We start from the raw sequence: 19,601 nt of genomic DNA, 5'->3' as shown, positions 1-19,601 counted from the left end.
GCGCGATGCATGCAGACAACCTCCAGTGCTGCCCGGCACTGCTGGGGCTTCTATGATGGAGCACCAGAAGGTCATGTCATGCCAGAGAGGAGGATCCAGGTCCCCTGCAGTGCTGCGGGGGATCTGGATCTTAGTCTTTTAGTTAGACCTCTGTTTGAGGCCTGATTATAAGACAACCTTGAATATAAAAGACGAGGAGTATTTTTCAGAGCATTTGCTCTGAATAAAACTTGTCTTATATTCAAGCAAATATGGTACTTTGTTCTATTTATGCATTTATATGTTTCTATCATATCTCTTCTTTCTGCTAACCTCCAAGCTATACATTTAGAAATCCTTGTCTTTCCTGATATTTTTTTTTATGCTAGCACAATTTTAAGTGATTTTCACTCCTAAAAAGGAAATATACCATCAACCACAGGTGACAGCGGCTACCTGGTTAAAATGTATAAACACACAAGAATGAGGGCCTCTTCTCCTTCTGTACCAGTATGTCTGCCAGTTTCAAAAGTTTATTATTGTTTTTCCACTTGCATTTATTACTTCTTTTTTAGTTATGTCTTTATTGATAGTTTCTAATTGTGTATGTGTTATAATTGGATTCTTAATTTCTAAGATATATTTTTGTATATCTGTATCTGAACTTATAGATTTTAAACTATAAAGATTTTAAACTATGTGAGTTCTGCTTGGCTTTTGCAGTTGCATTTAGCTTGGACAAACCATCGAATCCTGAGCTGGGGCGAATCTTACTGCCATCTCGTAGGTGACATCTCTAAGTGAGGAGTTACAAGCAAAGAAGGAGTTAAAAAGCAAGGAGGGTAAAGTAATTCCATGTATATATTTATATATATTTTGTGTCTTACATTAGTAGGCATGTTGGATAATGCCACTCTTGGAGCGAGCTTCCCAGGGGACGTACCGCTGTTGCAAGTGTGAGCAGGTTGCTGGAATGTACTGTACTAGATCTAAAGAGGCAACTGACAACACTGAGGGACATAGACAACATGGAGAGGAGCTTACTGCTTACAGAGCAGGCATTGGCTGGGGCCAGTGCAGAGGGGGGTAGAGATGGGGAAGAAGAGGTCTCGAGGGCAGAGAGCTGGGTTAGTTGTGTAAGGGGCAGCAGGTGCTGGAGAGCTAGGGAGGTTTGTTCTGGGCTAGATCACCCCAACATGTTTCCCAGTTTGTGCGAAGATGCTGGGGAGACCAGCTCAGAGGAAGCATTTCTGGGGCAGGCTGACTCTCCTAGCAGCCAGGAGAGTAGCCTCTCCAGCATAGTGGGGAGCCGGAAGGCTAGACAGGTGCTGGTGGTAGGAGATTCAATTATAAGAAAGGTTGATAGGACCCCGAATGCCAAACAGTATGCGGTCTCCCAGGTGTTCGGGTTTGACATATTGCGGACCATGTAGACAGATTGTTGGGAGGGGCTGGAGATGATCCAGCGGTCTTAGTACATGTTGGTACAAACGACATAGTTAAGGGCAGGTGGGGGGTCCTTAAAAATGATTTTAGCGCACTAGGTCAGAAACTTAGGCAAAGGACCTCCAAGGTAATGTTCTCTGGAATATTACCAGTACCACGCGCTACTTCAGGGAGACAGTGGGAGATCAATGCATGGCTAAGAGTGTGATGTAAGAAAGAGGGATTTGGGTTTTTGGAGAACTGGGCAGACTTTGCAGTCGGCTACAGACTCTTCTACAACAGGGATAGACTGCACCTCAATGAAGAGAGGGCTACAATTCTAGGGGAGAGGATGGGTAGAGGAATTGAGGATCCTTTAAACTAGGTTCTGGGGGGAGGATAAAGATAGAAATGAAGTGCTAGCTAGAGTAGACTGGGAAGGGGGTATAGCTATGGGAAAAGGGGGTGAGAGCAGTGGTGGGGTTAGCACAGACAATATGGAGCTGCATAGTACAAAACCTGCAGTCAAGAATTACTTGTCAACTGATAAACCAGAAATGGGTAGTAACCTTAAATGTCTTTTAGCAAATACGAGAAGCTTGGCAAACAAAATGGGTGAGCTGGAAATATTGGAAAGTGATGAACAATATGACTTGATCGGTATCATGGATATGTGATGGAGTGTGTGACGGAACGGTCCATCACTGGGGCCCCTGGAGAGGACTGAAAGCAAGCCTGCTACCCACAGATTATGGACCCTGTCTCCCTGCCCTGGCGAGTGGGACTGTTGTCCTCGTCTGGGACCCGAACTCCCCAGTATCTAAATGCACCCCAGTACTGGGTAGTGGGACAGGTGCCTCTTGCCAGCCCCCTGTATCCACAACTCTAGGAGCGACGGAGCTGTGCTCCCCGACTTAACTGGTTGCAGACCCGGTTGGGGTCTGGCCCCAGTTCAGTTAAACTGAAGCTTGACCATTCTTTACATAAATTATCTGTCATTTGAGTTTTCACCTGGAATGTGTACCCCGTTGGAGACCTGTGTATCATCTGCAAGCAGACATAGATTACCATTAAGACCTTTAATATTAATTATAAAAAATATTAAAAACTAAGGGTCCAAAACTGATCCCTGATGTACCCCTCTAGTAGTAGCAGGCAGAAGGTTGTAGTTAATGGTGCCTATTATCACTAAACCACTGCCTTATCCATTCATTTATTTTTATTTATAAGTCTTCTATGGGAAACAGTGTCCAATGCTTTACTCAAATCTAGATAGGCTATATCAACAGCTCCTCCCTGGTCCATTATCTTATAACATAACTGACTACCACACATCCCTAACGGAAATATTGCTCTTGCTGCAAAGTTTGTCTCTATGCAGGACAATGCCTGATTAAAACCATTGCAGTAAGGCTTTGAAAATAAGGAATGCAGTTGGATATATCTTGGATACCTTTCACATGGTGAACTTATATCAGCCTTACTTACAATGTAACCCCATCATTAATGTAGAAATGAGAGTGAAACTTGAGGCCCCGACAGGTCTGTGTCACCTTAACGGAAGTAATACAGTGTTATAATTTAAAATGTACAGCACTTTGTTTTTGCACTTATCTATTCTACCTACCTGAGGGTCGTGTTGGTAGCAAGCCAAGAAACGGTTCTGACAACAAAAATGGAGGACAATGTGCACCATATTTTTGGTTATTAAGTGCCAGCATTTAAGGATAGCACAGACCATCCCACACTGGAAAAAGCTGATATTATAATTTATAGAAGCAACCAGTAAGACTTTCATCATAAGGTAAAACACGCACAGGTTGAGAAATTATACAGACTTAACACACTCATACATGTGCATGCATATCCTTCATGGGGCACTCTTATTTCATTTAAACTGCATTCTTTATCTTACAAGCCAATATTGTAACGCATGCAAATCTTACTTACATAAATGAGGCCAGAATAGTAACGATCCTTGAGGTTGTGAAGAACAGATGCCTCGTTCAAGCAGGTTAGTTCTGCCATGTCTTCAACCTTGGTAAACTTGGGTGGGTTCATCTTCTGAATGTCATCTTTGTTGACCACCACCTTTTTGCCGTTTTCCACTAGCTCTACGACCACCTCATCACCACGCTCCTCCTTTATGCTAGCTGCTTCAAATCCATGCTTTTCTGAGGGAACCCATACCTGCCTTTTTGCCGTCCAGTCGGCTTGATTGGCAGTGCTACTCATAGGGTTGCGATCTACAAATAGATAGCGCTCTGCATCATCTGTGTATGAACTTCGAGATGACATCTTATCAGACGCTAACAAAATGCCTACAAAAAAAAAATATTCATTTACACAGAGAAATGTATAACAACTGATATAGATGTAAATTCTACATATAATCTAAAAAAGTTAACGCGGATTGTATGCATTTCTTTAAACAAGTTAAATGGTGACCACTTCACATTATCACACTATAATTAATGCCAACATTTACTAAATACTACAAATTGTACTGTTGAAAGCTATGGAAGTTTGTGTTGTAAAACCATAGCAATGGAAGAAGCCAAAAGCAGTAGAAGGGCATTATATCAAAAAGTTATTTGAACATTTTTTTTTTCTTTTCTTAAGCGGTGACCCTCTGAGTGGCAGAAAGATTTTAAGAAGTCTGCACCATGGACGCAGACAACCCCCGCTGCTAACCGCACCTCCTCCCGGCTGCAGCGGAAGTTGTCTACGCGAATCGCGTAGAGCTCTACACGCTGCCCGGACTAAGCACCGGGGACTCAGAAGCACCGGTAAGTTGGGGGGGGGCATAACACAGGAGGATCCAGGTCCCCTGCATCGCTGCGGGGGATCTGGATCTCAGTCTCATAGTCAGACCTAGTTGAGGTCTGATTATAAGACGACCCCGATTATAAGACGAGGGGTATTTTCTCCTTGTCTTATAATCGAGCAAATACGGTATTTAAGATGCTGAGGTGACTTTCAAGAAACATTAAAGTTAACTATGCATCATGTGATAGTAATCTTCATGAAGACTTCATGGTTGGTGTGATGAAATAGCCTTCTCAATTGGAAGCTTGTAGTTTAACAAATCCTAAAGTGTGCTGATTAAGTCACGTGTTTTCAAATTAGATCATATAGGTTTTTTTAAAAAAAATCTTAATTTTATCAAAATACTAACATCTTAAATATACATTCAAACATTATTCTGATAAATGAATTGGACAATTTGAATATTTAGCATCATTTGTATGCAGAATAACTGGATTTTCATTAATATGTAAAATTAAAACTTAAATCCACATCACCTTAATGAATAGAAACCCATATAGAAAACTTATTTGATCCTCTGCTGATTTTGTAAGCTTGCTCACTGACAAAGACATGATTAGTCTATAATTTTAATGGTAGGGTTACTTGGAGAGCTGTCCTGCTCAAGAAAACACATGTACAGGCCCGTCTGAAGTTTTGGCAAACTTCAGACGGGCCTGTACATGTAATACAAAAAAGTGAAGCGCAATATTCTAATTAAATATAAGTATTACACCTTCTGGTGAAGTGGTGCTGCAAAAACACAGGAACAAACTCCCCAAAATGTTCCAAATTAAATACAATCAAAACCACACAAGTGTCTGCGCACCCAAATAATAAGTGAGAAGAAATATGATCCATAACATCTGAATCATGTAATGAATGAGGTAGCCATAAGAGAACAAAAAGATATCCTATACCCCACATATAAAAGGAAAAGCCAACGAATGTCAAATAAGGTGCCTCTTATTTTGGATTATAACAGAGCAGGAGGGAAATTAAAGAAAATCATCAAACGACATTGGAACCTGCTACAAAAGGATCATGATTTAAGAGGTATATTAGAGGAACACTCTTATATAGTATTCAGGGGAGCACCTAAAATAAAGGATAAATTTGTGAAGAGTTACTTTAAGGAGAAAAAACTAATAATTAATAAAGATAATTTTTTTACTAGCACTAATGTTTTTTTCAAATGTGGACTTTGTTTGGCCTGCAGAACTGCAAAGAAGGGGAACAATAAGATAACCGAGTTTAAATCAAATAGCACAAATTATAAATATAATATTAAAAAACAAATTACTTGTCACACTAAAAACGTGATATATTAACTGAGTTGTCCCTGTGGGCTACAATATGTGGGGCGCACAACGAGAGCCCTACACCCTAGAGCAGAAGAACATCAGAGAAACATCAGAAATGGATACGATAAACATAGTGTTCCTATTCACTTTTTAACCCACCATAACCAAGATCCAAAAGATCTTGAATTTATTGGCATAACACAGGTTGGCAAATTTTGGAGAGGGGAGGATTTTATTAAGAAGTTAGGACAACAGGAGATGGAATGGATGTTTAGACTTAAGACCTTGACTCCTAATGGGTTAAACAGTGATTTTGAATTGTGTAATTTTTTGTAATATGTATTCTTATCTATTTATTTATATTTATTCAGAACATTGTGGAGCTGAGAGGTGGAATTTTTGAATATCAATAGTCAGATTTTTTTTGTATTTTTAAATATTTTATATTTTATAAACATAAGTATACTTGTATCTATTTTATATTTATATTTATTTTATGATTCCTGAGAACCATGTATATATAACTATATGGATTAACCTATGTGGGGGTTTTATATGCATTTATTGTATGTCATTTTTATATATATTTTTAAAGAGAATTTGTATATGCATACAGGACGTATACATAGGGGTTAAATTAAGCGAATCATAGTGAATACTCACCTGGAACAAATTATTGGCATCAGCTGTTTGATTTCCTCAGCGGTCTTACACCAATTAGGATAGACCGGCTGCTTTATAAACCAGTAGGCAGAGCGTCAAGCGCATGCACCAGATGAAGCGATAAGCGAAACGCGTAGTGCGTGTTGACGACATTGGGAGGAGGAGTAGCATTACGGAAGTGGATCAGAGGACTAAGACGGCGTCTCTTTGTGGTAGTGCTGCTAAGAAGTTTGAAGCCTGGACTTTGTAACATCCGAAACGGAGGACAACAAGTTTGCCTTTCTTTTATACATTAAAATTATCGTTTTTACCTACTCCCCTCCGCTGCCTACCTTCTTTATCTACAAGTACCAGTGTGGGATAAAGAAACTCCTAAGGAGACCATTAAACTCTATGTATGGGCATATTTATGCCCTTTAAATTGTAAGGGTCCGATCTGCTTAATAGCGTTTTTTTTAAAGACCTACTTTGATATACTACACCATAATTTTTTTTCTTTCTATTTTCTCTTCCTTTTATATATGAACCTTTTGGATACTGTGTGTGGGAACTCTCGCTGGAAGGGTATCTTTGTACATATTATTTTTGTGTTGTACATATAATTTCTCACTTATTATTTGGGTGCGCAGACACTTGTGTGGGCCTGTACATGTGCTTTCTTGAGCAGGATTTCACGGCATAGTGCATTACCAATTGTTTTCTTGGTGACTATGGTCCCAGCTGTCTTGAGATCATTGACAAGATCATCCCGTGTAGTTCTTGTCAGAGGACAAATGGGTGAAATTGTTGTGGTCGACTCGCCATGTTAGGAGGAGGAATGCTGCCTATGACCCCAAGAACACCGTTCCCACCGTCAACCATGGAGGTGGAAGCATTATGCTTTGGGGGTGTTCTTCTGCTAATGGGACAGGACAACTTCACCGCATCAAAGGGATGATGGATGGGGCCATGTACCATCAAATCTTGGGTGAGAACCTCCTTTCTTTCTGCCAGGGCATTGAAAATGGCCGTGTGCTTTGGGTGCTGGAATACCCACCCATGGAGTGGCCTAGCCAGTCTCCAGGCCTTAATCCCACAGAAAATCCGTGGAGGGAGCTGAAGGTTTGAGTTGCCAAACTTCAGCCTTGAAACCTTAATGACTTGGAGAGGATCTGCAAAGAGGAACAGGACAAAATCCTTCCTGAGTTTGTGCAAACCTGGTGGCCAACGACAAGAAACATCTGACCTGCCAACAAGGGTTTTGCCACCAAGTACTAAGTCATGTTTTGCAAAGGGGTCAAATACTTTTTTCACTGAGTAAAATTATAAATTGATTTGCATTTATTTGAAATGTGTTCTGGATTTTTTTTGTTCTGTCTCACTGTTCAAATAAACCTAACATTATAGACTGATCATGTCTTTGTCAGTGGGCAAACATACAATATCAGCAGAGGATCATTTTTTCCCCCCTTTACTGTAAATAGTTTAATATGTTAGTTTAATATATTTATTGGCTTACAGGAGCAGGTTTGTTAAGTGTGAAACAATGGAAAATGAGGATCAAGGGAAAAATTTCATTAGGGATGAAATCAGGTTTCAGGTACTTATTTGTAGTGCTGAACAGGGCCGGACTGGCCCACCGGGATACCGGGAAATTTCCCGGTGGGCCGGAAGGTCCGTGGGCTGGGCGGCCGGCAGACTAACCATGAAGACAGCCGCTGAGCGGCTGCAAATGGCATTGAACGCCTCCCTCGGTGCCAGGGGCGGGCTGTGCAGGGGGACAACTGCCCCCCAGGCTGCCCGAAATCTAATCAAAGCGGCCGGCCGGCATCAGCAACCAGCAACCGTGTGCGATGGCCGTCTGGTGATGGGAGCAGCGTGAGGGGTGAAAGCTCCACCCCCTCGCACTGACCTTTCACCCCTCACGCTGCTCCCATCACTATGCAGCCATCAGACTGCCGAGAATGTAATCTAAACGGCCGGTGCGTGCTGATGCCGCCGGCCGCCTCTGCTTTAATACTTTTTTTTTACTTTATATGGCAAGCCGATCCAGCTTACCATATAAATTAAAAAAAGTGTTAAAGTAGCTCCGGCTGGCGGCATCAGCACGCATCGGCCGTTTAGATTACATTCCCAGCAGTCTGATGGCTGCATAGTGATGGGAGCAGCGTGAGGTGGAAGCTCCGCCCCCTCGCACTCAGACTGCTGTAGCACCGGATGTCAGGTCAGTGGCATCCTGTCAGCATAAAGGAGAACAGTGTGCAGCTACCAGGAAGTCAAGAGAAGTAGAAGGTGAGTAAAATAATGTATTTTTTGTACTGTATAATGTTTTTTGTATTTGTCAAAAACAAAAAAATCGGCATGTGTGTGTATGTAAGTGTATATGCCACTCTGCCTCCAGAAATGCCTTATACCCCCCTATATGCCACTCTGTCCCATGATATGCCTTTTAACCCCCTATATGCCAGAGTTGCATATAGGGGTATTAGGCATTTCTGGATGCAGAGTGACATATAGGGGGTCAAAAGGCATATCTGGAGGCAGAGTGGCATAAAGGGGGTTAAAAGGTATATCATGGGGCAAAGGAGCATATAGGAGGGTATAAAGCATATCGGGGAGGCAGAGTGGCATATAGGGGGCATAAGGCTTTTCTGGAGGCAGAGTGCCCCATGATATGCCTTTTAACCCCCTTCATGCCACTCTGCCTCCAGAAATGCCTTATACCCACTATATGCCACCCTGTCCCATGATATGCCTTTTAACCCCCTATATGGCAGAGTGGCATATAGGGAGTTAGAAGGCATATTATGGGACAGAGTGGCATATAGGAGGGTTAAGGCATATCAGGGAGGCAGGGTGGCATATAGGGGGGTATAAGGCTTTTCTGGAGGCAGAGTGCCCCATGATATGCCTTTTAACCCCCTTTATGCCACTCTGCCTCCAGAAATGCCTTATACCCCACTATATGCCACTCTGTCTCATGATATGCCTTTTTACCCCCTATATGCCAGACTGGCAAATAGGGGTATAAGGCATATCTGGAGGCAGAGTGGCATAAAGGGAGTTAAAAGGGATGTCATGGGGCAGAGGGGCATATAGGAGGGTATAAAGCATATTGGGGAGGCAGAGTGGCATATAGGGGGGCATAAGGCTTTTCTGTAGGCAGAGTGCCCCATGATATGCCTTTTAACCCCCTTTATGCCACTCTGCCTCCAGAAATGCCTTATACCCCCCTATATGCCACTCTGTCCCATGATATGCCTTTTAACCCCCTATATGGCAGAGTGGCATATAGGGGGTTAGAAGGCACATCATGGGACAGAGTGGCATATAGGGGTATAAGGCATTTCTGGGTGCAGAGTGACATATAGGGGGTCAAAAGGCATATCTGGAGGTGGAGTGGCAAAAAGGGGGTTAAGAGGCATATCACAGGGCAGAGGGGCATATAGGAGGGTTGAGGCATATCAGGGAGGCAGAGTGGCATATGGGGGTATAAGGCATTTCTGGAGACAGAGTGACATAGGGAGTAAAGGCATTTCTGGAGGCAGAGTGGCATATAGGGGATTAAAAGGCATATTATGGGGCAGAGTGGCATATAGGAGGGTATAAAGCATATTAGGGAGGCAGAGTGGCATACAGGGGGGCATAAGGCTTTTCTGGAGGCAGAGTGCCCCATGATATACCTTTTAACCCCCTTCATGCCACTCTGCCTCCAGGAATGCCTTATACCCACTATATGCCACTCTGTCCCATGATATGCCTTTTAACCCCCTATATTGCAGAGTGGCATATAGGGGGTTAGAAGGCATATCATGGGACAGAGTGGCATATAGGGGGTATAAGGCATTTCTGGAGGCAGAGTGGCATATAGGGGGTTAGAAGGCATATCAGGGGGGCAGAGTGGCAAGCCTGGGGGCAGAGGTGCATAACTCGGGGGTAGGTTGTCAAATGAAAGGAAATAAAAACCAAACATGTCTCAATCATAGCTTTTATTAAATATGGAAAAAAAATAGTCTACATGAATTAATAAAGAAATAAAAGTTTCTTACCAGAATATCGTGAAGAATAATGTGATCAGTGTTTTGTTCCACTGAATAAAATGGAACTCTTTCATCTAAAAATGTTCGCAGTTGTAAATGTTTTGATCTCATTATGTGTAATGTATTTCATTTATTAGGGCCTTTTAACACTTTTGCTTTCTGGCATTTTAATACAAATAATGAGATAAAAAGAATGGCACATAGTGTGACATAGGGTGTGTATAAGGGGTGCGTGTGGGTATAAGAGCTTCACCGTGAGATAAACTATATGGGGCTGGTCTCCAAATTTTTCCAGGGCTGCTTTTCAGTCCCAGTCCGGCCCTGTTGCTGAAATCGGCGACAGACATTTTCAGGGGTAACTAGAAGACCAAATCTCTTCAAAACCAGGTAAAGTTGAATTTAAGACAAAAACAAATTTATATTGGTGGTCTATTTGCATTAGTATTTCATGCCCTGAAGGATTCTGCTTATCTCTCCAGTGTCTGGCAATTGAGATCTTATAATTTTAAGTGGAAGAGTTTTCCATCACCTTTACCCACCATAATTTTTGTTATTAATGCTAATAAAACATTGATTTCCAAATACAGGTTTTTATACCACATCTGGACTGAGCTCCTCCACATAATGACAGTTTCCATAAAGGTCCAATATTTATATGCCTAGTCAAATCTCAAGTAAACTAATCTGTTACTTCCTTAGTTTCTTTTCTACAATATATACACGATATGACCAAAACTATGTGGGCACTAGACCATCACACCTATATGAGCTCCTTAATTTAAAGTTGCCCCATCTTGGGGCTACAACAGCCACCACAATTCTGTCCACAAAACTGCACAAGATTTTGGAGTATTTCTGTAATTATTTGCGCCCATTCATCCATCTAAAAGAGCATTTGTGAGGTCAGTCACTGCTGTTAGAATAGAAGGTCTGGCTTGCAATCAGCAAGGCTGTATTAACGGTTGAGCACATGAAGCAATTGCTCCAGTGTCCTAGCATTCTTAGGGGGGCTGCACCAATTGCTACCAACATTACTATGGGTTCATACCTCTCACCTGTCCTACATAGCGGGGATCATCCTCCCTCTTTAACACTGTAATCACAGAAATTACATGACATCTCAGCCCGCAATGTCAGTAAGGGAGGATGATCAGACAATCAGATTGCCAATCACAGAGGGGGCTACATGCCACAGAAAACATATGAGGTGAGTGGAAAATGCTGTAAGTACTGTTTGTGTATATGTATAGACACTCACTGTTATTAGGTACACCTGTTCAATTGCTTGTTAACACAAATAGGTAATCAACCAATCACATAGCAGCAAATATATGCATTTAGGCATGTAGACATGGTCAAGACAACTTTCTGAAGTTCAAACTGAGCATCATAATGGGGAAAAAAGAGGATTTTGTGACTTTGAATGGGGCATGGTTGTTGGTACCAGATGGACCGGTCTGAGTACTTCAGAAACTGTTGATCTACTGGGATTTTCAAGCACAACTCTGTGACCGAATGATCTGTCATACAGGGCCCCAAGGTACTCAGAGATGGCTCCAGTCTGGCTGTCAAACAAAGATAGCACAGGCAGGAACTCCATTGTTTAATTAATCCCAGCAATAGGATTGCTGCCTGGGGATTAAAAATTGGGTTGTATGCATGTATCTGTTAATTTATGTTAATGCTGTTCTCTGGATATATGAGTTTACATCAATAAACTGTTCATTCCTGCTGTACCCAATTCAAGGTAGTTGTGTCTACTTATTGGGTACACATAGCAGGGTTCCAAAGTGCGCATGCTGGCTGGTGCTGGAAGTGATTCCGGGGACAACAGGAGGATACATGTGGGTGATCTCTGGGAGTTACTACAGCTCTCTTGGTGAACCCGTTACATTGGTGGCAAGCGGCGGGATTGCTTCCTAGTCTGAGGGACATTTCCTTTGCACCGGGATCTATCTCCAGGAAAGAGAATGGAAGTCAGCTACGCAGAGCTGATCCAGAGGAATTGTACCCGCCTGAAGCTCTGGAGGGATGTTCTCCACTTGGAAATTAAGTACAAGGGGAAAAGCCTCCCAACCTTTGAGGAAAGGTTTTGGCTCCAGTGGAAGTTGCAAATGCTGTTCTTGGGGAAGCAGCCCAAAGAGGAATGGGTGGCTGAGCTGGAGGTGCTGGTCCAGACAGAGCTGAGGTTGGATGATGGATATCGGGCTCTCCGGTGGTACGCAGCACAGCTGTGCCTGGGGCTGGAGAATAAAGGTCCCACAGAGGGCTATGGCTTCGGCGGCCCGGGATTATTATTGGAAATTATAGAAAAGGATCCCGACTTCGGTAGTGCATCGGAGTGTCAGGAGGAAGACGTCCTGGAGTGAAGGGTGGAGGATATCCCATACGTGCCTGAGCTGTGGGCTGACCTGGATTATTTGGTCACACAAGAATGGGAACTGGAACAGGCATATCAAGAGTTGTTTGACCATGTGCAACAGTATGCCCCAGTGACCATGGATTTCATGGATTTTACTGAGGGGTCACCTGAGGATGTTGACCCAGGAGGGGTGGATGGGACTGCGGTCTCTGCCCCTGAGTCACAGGGATACTGGACAGCTAACCCAGATCCCATAGTGGAACTATGTGACTGTACACCACAACCGGATCCAGAGATTGTGGATTTAATTGATTTTACATCTGAGGATGTTGGTCCAGGAGTGCTGGTAATTGACTTCCCTTCCCAGAGAAAGGAAGAATGTTTTCTGGGTGTAGTAGATGGCACTGCGGTCTCCACAAGCACCCACCCAGCAGAAGAACTGCCATCGGGGCAGAGTACCGCTGGCCTCTGCCTGCTCCTTTCCCTGTTTCCCGAGCCTGACCACAGCAACCTTGTAGGGTCCAGTCAGGCAGCCCCAGAGACCGTGGTAGTTGATGGGACTGCGGTCTCCACACCTGGGTCCCCGGAATCTTGGGCAGTTGGCCCAGATCCACACTCCCCAGCAGAAGCGCTGGCAACAGGGCAGAGTGATGCTGGCCTCTGTCCACCCCTCCCCCTTGTTCCTGAGTCTAACCATGATGCTCCCCCAGAGCCCGCTCACACCACCCCAGCCGAAATACTGGCAACAGGAGAGAGGCAGGACGGCCCCTCTCTAACAGCACTGGAGGTGCCCGCAAACCCTATAGAAGAGCTTTCTCCAGGTCAGAGTGCAGCTGGCCTCTGCCCTCCCTCATCAGACGTCCCTCCACCAGAGGATGGTACAAAACCAGCACTGGGGGAGATGTATCCCATACAGGTGGATAAGACTGTGGTTGCCACCTGTGGTCCCCAGAATTGCTGGACAGCTGGCTCGGATCCCCAACCCTGGATTGAAGGGGCCCCCGCCACCCTGTCATCTCCCCAGCGGCTGAGAAGACTCCAGAGAGAAGGTGCAATTGGCAATTCTCTCCAGCGGCAGTTAGATTTTTCGGGAGAGGCAGAGGGCAGGCGGGTGAGTACTGCTCTTTTGTTAAATTGTTTTGGGGAGTACCAATTTGTGGCTGGCAGTGGTGGTCCAAATATACAGACTGACTTCGGAGTCAAACCGTGTGTGGTCTTATCAGACGTCAGTCTCCCCCAGAAAAAGGAGATATGTGATGGAGTGTGTGACGGAACTGTCCATCATTGGGGTCCCTGGAGAGGACTGAAAGCAAGCCTGCTACCCACAGATTATGGACCCTGTCTCCCTGCTCTGGCGAGTGGGACTGTTGTCCTCATCTGGGACCCGAACTCCCCAGTCTCTAAGTGTACCCCAGTACTGGCTAGTGGGACAGGTGCCTCTTGCCAGCCCCCTACATCCACAACTCTAGGAGCGATGGAGCTGTGCTCTCAGACTGAACTGGATGCAGACCCGGTTGGGGTCTGGCCCCAGTTCAGTCTTCTTTTTAAAAGGGGAGATATGTGACAGAATGATCTGTCATACAGGGCCCCAAGGTACTCACAGATGGCTCCAGCCTGTCTGTCAAACAAAGATAGCACAGGCAGGAACTCCATTGTTTAATTAATCCCATCAATAGGATTGCTGCCTGGGGATTGAAGGTTGGGTTGTATGCATGTATCTGTTAATTTATGTTAATGCGGTTCTCTGGATATATGAGTCTATGTTTTACATCAATAAACTGTTCATTCCTGCTGTACTCAATTCAAGGTAGTTGTGTCTAATTATTGGGTTAACATAGCAGGGTTCCAAAGTGCGCATGCTGGCTGGTGCTGGAAGTGATTCCGGGGACAACAGGAGGATACATGTGGGTGATCTCTGGGAGTTACTACAGCTCTCTTGGTGAACCCGTTACAAACACTCTCTAGGGTTTACAGAAAATGGGGATAAAATATCCATTGAGTGGCAGTTGTGTGGACAGAAATGCCTTGTTTGGGGTCAGAGAAGAATGGGCAGACTGGTTCAAGATGACAGAAACGCAACAGTAACTGAAATAACAACTCGTTACAACCAAGGTATGCAGAATACCATCTCTGAATGCACAACACGTTGATCCTTGAAGCAGATGGGCTACAGCAGCAGAAGACCACACCAGGTGCTACTCCTGTCAGCAAAGACCAGGAAACAGACTACAATTTGCACAGGCTCACCAAAATTGGATAACGGTAAAACCATGTCTTTATGGACTTTGCTAGAACAAACCGCAAACTGGTGCCACAAAGTTGGAAGCATACATTTGTCTGCTGTAGCCTTTGCTGGAACTGAAATCCTGAAAGACAGCCCAGACCAGTATTTCTCCTCCACCAAACTTTATAGTGTACACTTTGCATTTCAGTACGTAGTGTTCTCGCTTCTACCAAAACCAGATTTATCTATGAGACTTCCAGATAATATAGTGTGATTCATTGCTCCAGAGTCTAATGGTGGTACCTTCACTTGGCATTGTGCATGATTACTATCTGCACGGTATGTGCAGCTGCCTGGCCATGGAAACCTATTTCACGAAGCTCAACGCATAGTACTTGTGTTTAGAGTTCTGTGGTGAGTGATGCTTCAAAGGATAGGTGATTTTTTTTGTTTTTTTTGTTGCGTACTACATGCTTCAGCATTCAGGGGCCTGGCTCTGTGGATCCGGACCCTGGCCCCGGGTTCACACACTAATATACTCAAAGACACATGTCTGCGCACTAACATAGCCAGAAACACACATGCATCTCACTTAACCTTTGAAGCCTCACACTTTTTAATGCAGCTAACCTATGGGGATGCACAATGTGACATTGTTTGACACAGCACAACCCTCCCTTCTTGGAAATTAGGGAGATAAAAAGGTAAGTCCAGGTGCCATGCCTGACCTCTCTATCCATACTCCCGGAGCATGCCACCGTCTATCTCGGGGAGAGGGGGGCAATTGCCTAATTTCCCCTGTTTCTCCCCTTCATCTGCCAAAGCTCTTCAGTACGATCAATTCTGCCGCCGATGTTTGTCTGTGGAGATGGTATGCCTATATGCTTTATTTAATACACCTGTTAGTAATGGGTGTGACTGAAGTTATTTGCATTTCTACATTATTAGACCCACCCTGCATGCCCACCAACAGTCAACATGAATGGGAAAAATTGTGTGGGAACAGATTTCCTCTGTTAGGGAGTGAGCGCCACTTGTATTTGGGAATTTTTATAGTGTTAACAGATACTATATTCAATTCAAATCACAACCTGCATTAAAGATCATATCAAATATATGATTGGCATTGACAAGACAGATCAAGTAATATGATGTTAGCAGACAATTCAATGGCCTGGTAGAAAAAAATAATCTTATTATAATATAATTATCAAAAAAGTGCACTAACTCTCCAAGAAAGACGATACAGTTCAACTGATGAAGAGACAATCGGTCAAATGGTTTTCACCAAACCCAGGGAAGGTGCTCATATAAGGCAGGATATTCAGCCCACCTAGACTGTCCATTCTTCTTGGATGTTGTGACTCTTAATCAGTCCTTGGTGTCATCTTAAATTCAAAAATAACCATATGCCTACACCATTCCCTCACTATATTAGCCTCTACCATTTCTGCTGAGAGGCTGTTCCACGTGCCACACTCTGAGGAAAGGAAAAAAATAGTGGAATGTGCTATGTTCTCCACAAATATACCGTATCTGCTCGATTATAAGACAAGTTTTTTTCAAATGCTAATCGAGATCGTCTTCTAATCAGACCTCAAATGAGGTCTGACTATGAGACTAAGACCCAGATAGGGGACCTGCATCCTCCTATCTGGTAACCTCAGCTGCTGCCGGCACTTACACCGGGCATCTATCACCGAGCGCCGGCGAAAGTGCCACCAGCAGTGGAGGTTGTCTACGCGCATCACGCATACCTTCCACGGCTGCCTGAGAGGAGAATGTCCCCGGCTTCTCTTCCAGCCGGCAAACATCCGCTCGATGAACGCAGACAGCCCCCACTACTACTTGTACTTCCGCCGTAGCTTCTATGATGCAGCACCGACGCTCATAGAAGTTCCAGCGAAACACCCCCTGCCCCCAAAGACACAAGGGAGTCAGAAGCACTGGTAAGTCGGGACGGGGGGGATATAGAGCGGCATATAGGGGGTTAAAGGGCTTTTCTGGGGGCAGAGTGGCATATAGGAGGGTATAAGGCATATCAGGGAGGCAGAGTGGCAAGCCTGGGGGCAGATGTGCATAACTGGGGGGCAAGTTGGCAAATAAAAAGGAAATAAAAACACTACAAACACTACTAAAGGTAAAACCTCAACACTATAAGTGACTAGCAGTTAATAAGCAGCCTTTATAGAAAATATCGATACATTTGTGCATGGCTGACAATTCTGATTTCATAAACAAGCAACATCTTTCAAAAAGTAGAATAAGGAGATAGCTTTACTTTATTTTACACTTTTACACTCACTGGCTACACTTATTATGAACTTTATTAGGTAGTATAACTAGCTAGAACCAGGTTGGACTCCCTTTTCCCTTCAGAACTGTCTTCATTCTTTGTGGCATTCTTTCTACAAGGTGCTGGAAACATTCCTCAGAGTTTTGTCCATACGGACATGATGGTATCACGTGGTTGCTGCAGATTTGTCGGCTACGGAGCTCCCATTCCATCACATCCCAAAGGTGCTCTATTGGATTGAGATCTGGTGACTGTGGGGGCCATTGGAAAACATTGTCATGTTCAAGAAACCAGTTTGAGATGATATTAGCTTTGTGACATGGTGAATTATTATGCTGGAAGTAGCCATCAGATGTTTAAATGATACGCAATTGGTACTAAGGGGCCCAAAGTGTGCCAAGAAAATGTCCCCCGCACAATTATACCACCACCACCAGCAGCCTGAACTGTTGATACAAGGCAGGATGGATTCATGTTTTCATGTTGATTACGTCAAAGTCTGACTCTGAATGTCCCAGCTTGAATCGAGTCTTCCAGTGTCTGTTTTTGGTGAGTCTGTGCGAATTGTAGCCTCAGTTTCCTGTTCTTAGCTGACAGGAGTGGCACCGGTGTGGTCTTCTGCTGCTGTAGCCCATCTGCTTCAAGGTTTGACATGTTCGTTCTGCATACCTTGGTTGTAAAGAGTGGTTATTTGAGTTATTGTTGCCTTTCTGTCATCTTTAACCAGTCTGCCCCTTCTCCTCTGACATCAACAAGGCATTTTTGTCGACACAACTGCTGCAGGCTGGATATTTTCTTTTTCGGACCATTCTTTGTAAACCCTAGAGATGGTTGTGCGTGAAAATCTCAGTAGATCAGTGGTTTCTGAAATACTCAGACCAGCCCGTCTGGCACCATCGTTCAAAGTCACTTAAATCCATTCTGATTCTCGGTTTGAACCCCAGCAAGTTGTTTTGAACACATCTAAATGCCTAAATGCATTGGGTTGCTGCCATGTTATATGCTGATTAGCTATTTGTGGTAATAAGCAATTGAACAGGTGTACCTAAAAAAGTGGCCAGTGAGTGTATATTAAATAAAAGTGTTAGATTTTTTTATGGTGTGGGGGGGTCATATTCGGTTTTGGCCAGGTAAATGCTGCACTTTTGGTTTCAGTCCAGAATTCGTTACGGTGCATCCCTACTACTAAGCCAGACAATGAAGTGGTAGGCCTACACCACATCAATGTTTGGCGTAGTATATAGTGATTGGGGTTTTGTTACAAGTTTTTATTCCTTTCTTTTTTTGGGATGGGGAGGGGGCGCCAGAGGAGTAGTCCGCACAGGGCGCCAGAACACCTAAGGCCGGCTCTGTAGACTACCACACTCTGATGATAGTCATCCACTTCAAAAAGGAAGTATATCAGAGTAGCAATCACAGTGATAGCATATCTAACAACCATAATTGCTCACAGAGTCCTCCACACAACAGAGCATCTCCAGATCACTCACGTTCTTTGCACAGCATAATCTGTTGACCAAAGGTCTCTCAACCTGAAGCATGGTGAACGTCCTTCAGAAATACAATCAGAGACCTAGATCTCTCTGCAAGTGAGGTTGATGTCATAGTCAATTGGCTAGGGTAAGATATTGCTGAAGTAAAGCATGCCTATTAGTCTGGATCACCTGGGCATCTTGGGGGTCTAAATTATAAAGGCTTGTATAGTATTTGTGAAAGGCCTCTGCTTTTGAATGGGAAAGGGGATATCTCTCCAGTGTCTTTCCTTATTTTTTGAATGTAGGTGGTCATAGACATTGATTTTTACCATGCGGGCTATCAGTCTGCCACACTTGTTGCCATGTTCCTGAAATTTGTTTTTATTGAATAGAGAAGTCCTAATACGGGTGTTAAGGATGTTGGACAGACAACATGGAAGGGAGAGCAACTCCCGATAGACAATCTTCGGTCATAGTCTGTTTGTGCCTGGTTTCTAGATGTGTGATTTTTGTGTCGTCAGCTGCATGATTTCCTGTGTGTGCTTTTTTCCCCTTTGTATTACCTGCTGAATGAAAAATATCCTTATCACACTCTTATGGGCCTCCCAAACAGTCAACGAGGGAAATCCCCTGTGTGGCATTTTCCTTAAAATAAGTTTGAAGCTCCACTTCTGCCTGTGTAACCAGCCCTGTATCCAGTAGGAAGGAGTCGTTAAGTCTCCAAACCCATTCTTTGGCCCTGTACAGAGGGGTTGCTATGGATATTGTCACTGGTGAGTGGGCCGATCATGTCATCGGTAGAATCTTAAATGTCTGTGGTAGGTCTAAATGTGATTGCGATAAGAACATGTAGTCCAATCAGGAATAGGTGAAGAGGTGTCTGATAGCAGGAATAAGGGTTTGTTTAGATCCCCTCCCAAAATTAGCACTCCCTCACTGAAGTTAGACAGTGAGTTAATCATGGAGTGCATACTAAGCCCCTGTTGGGAAGGTAAATACTGGCGAATGTGTACAGGACACCTGCAGTCATCCCCTTGACAAAGTAT

At 43.9% G+C, this 19,601-nt stretch overlaps 1 protein-coding gene across 2 annotated transcripts in view; it reads right to left on the bottom strand.

The window, feature by feature from the left end:
- The window catches only part of LOC128470678 (myosin-10-like), a 211,148-nt gene that overhangs the window by 178,048 nt on the left and 13,499 nt on the right, over nucleotides 1-19,601 (bottom strand). For both annotated transcript variants that reach the window (XM_053452577.1, XM_053452578.1), the window contains exon 2: nucleotides 3,355-3,725. In XM_053452577.1, coding sequence (XP_053308552.1) covers nucleotides 3,355-3,702 — 348 coding nt within the window. In that variant the 5' untranslated portion in view covers nucleotides 3,703-3,725. The remainder of the gene's footprint in view (nucleotides 1-3,354; nucleotides 3,726-19,601) is intronic.

Source organism: Spea bombifrons, chromosome 12 (assembly GCF_027358695.1).
Source record: "Spea bombifrons isolate aSpeBom1 chromosome 12, aSpeBom1.2.pri, whole genome shotgun sequence".
Taxonomy (NCBI): Eukaryota; Metazoa; Chordata; class Amphibia; order Anura; family Pelobatidae; genus Spea; species Spea bombifrons.
The sequence above is the reverse complement of the archived record's forward strand: the minus strand, read 5'-3'. Positions and strand labels throughout refer to the sequence as shown.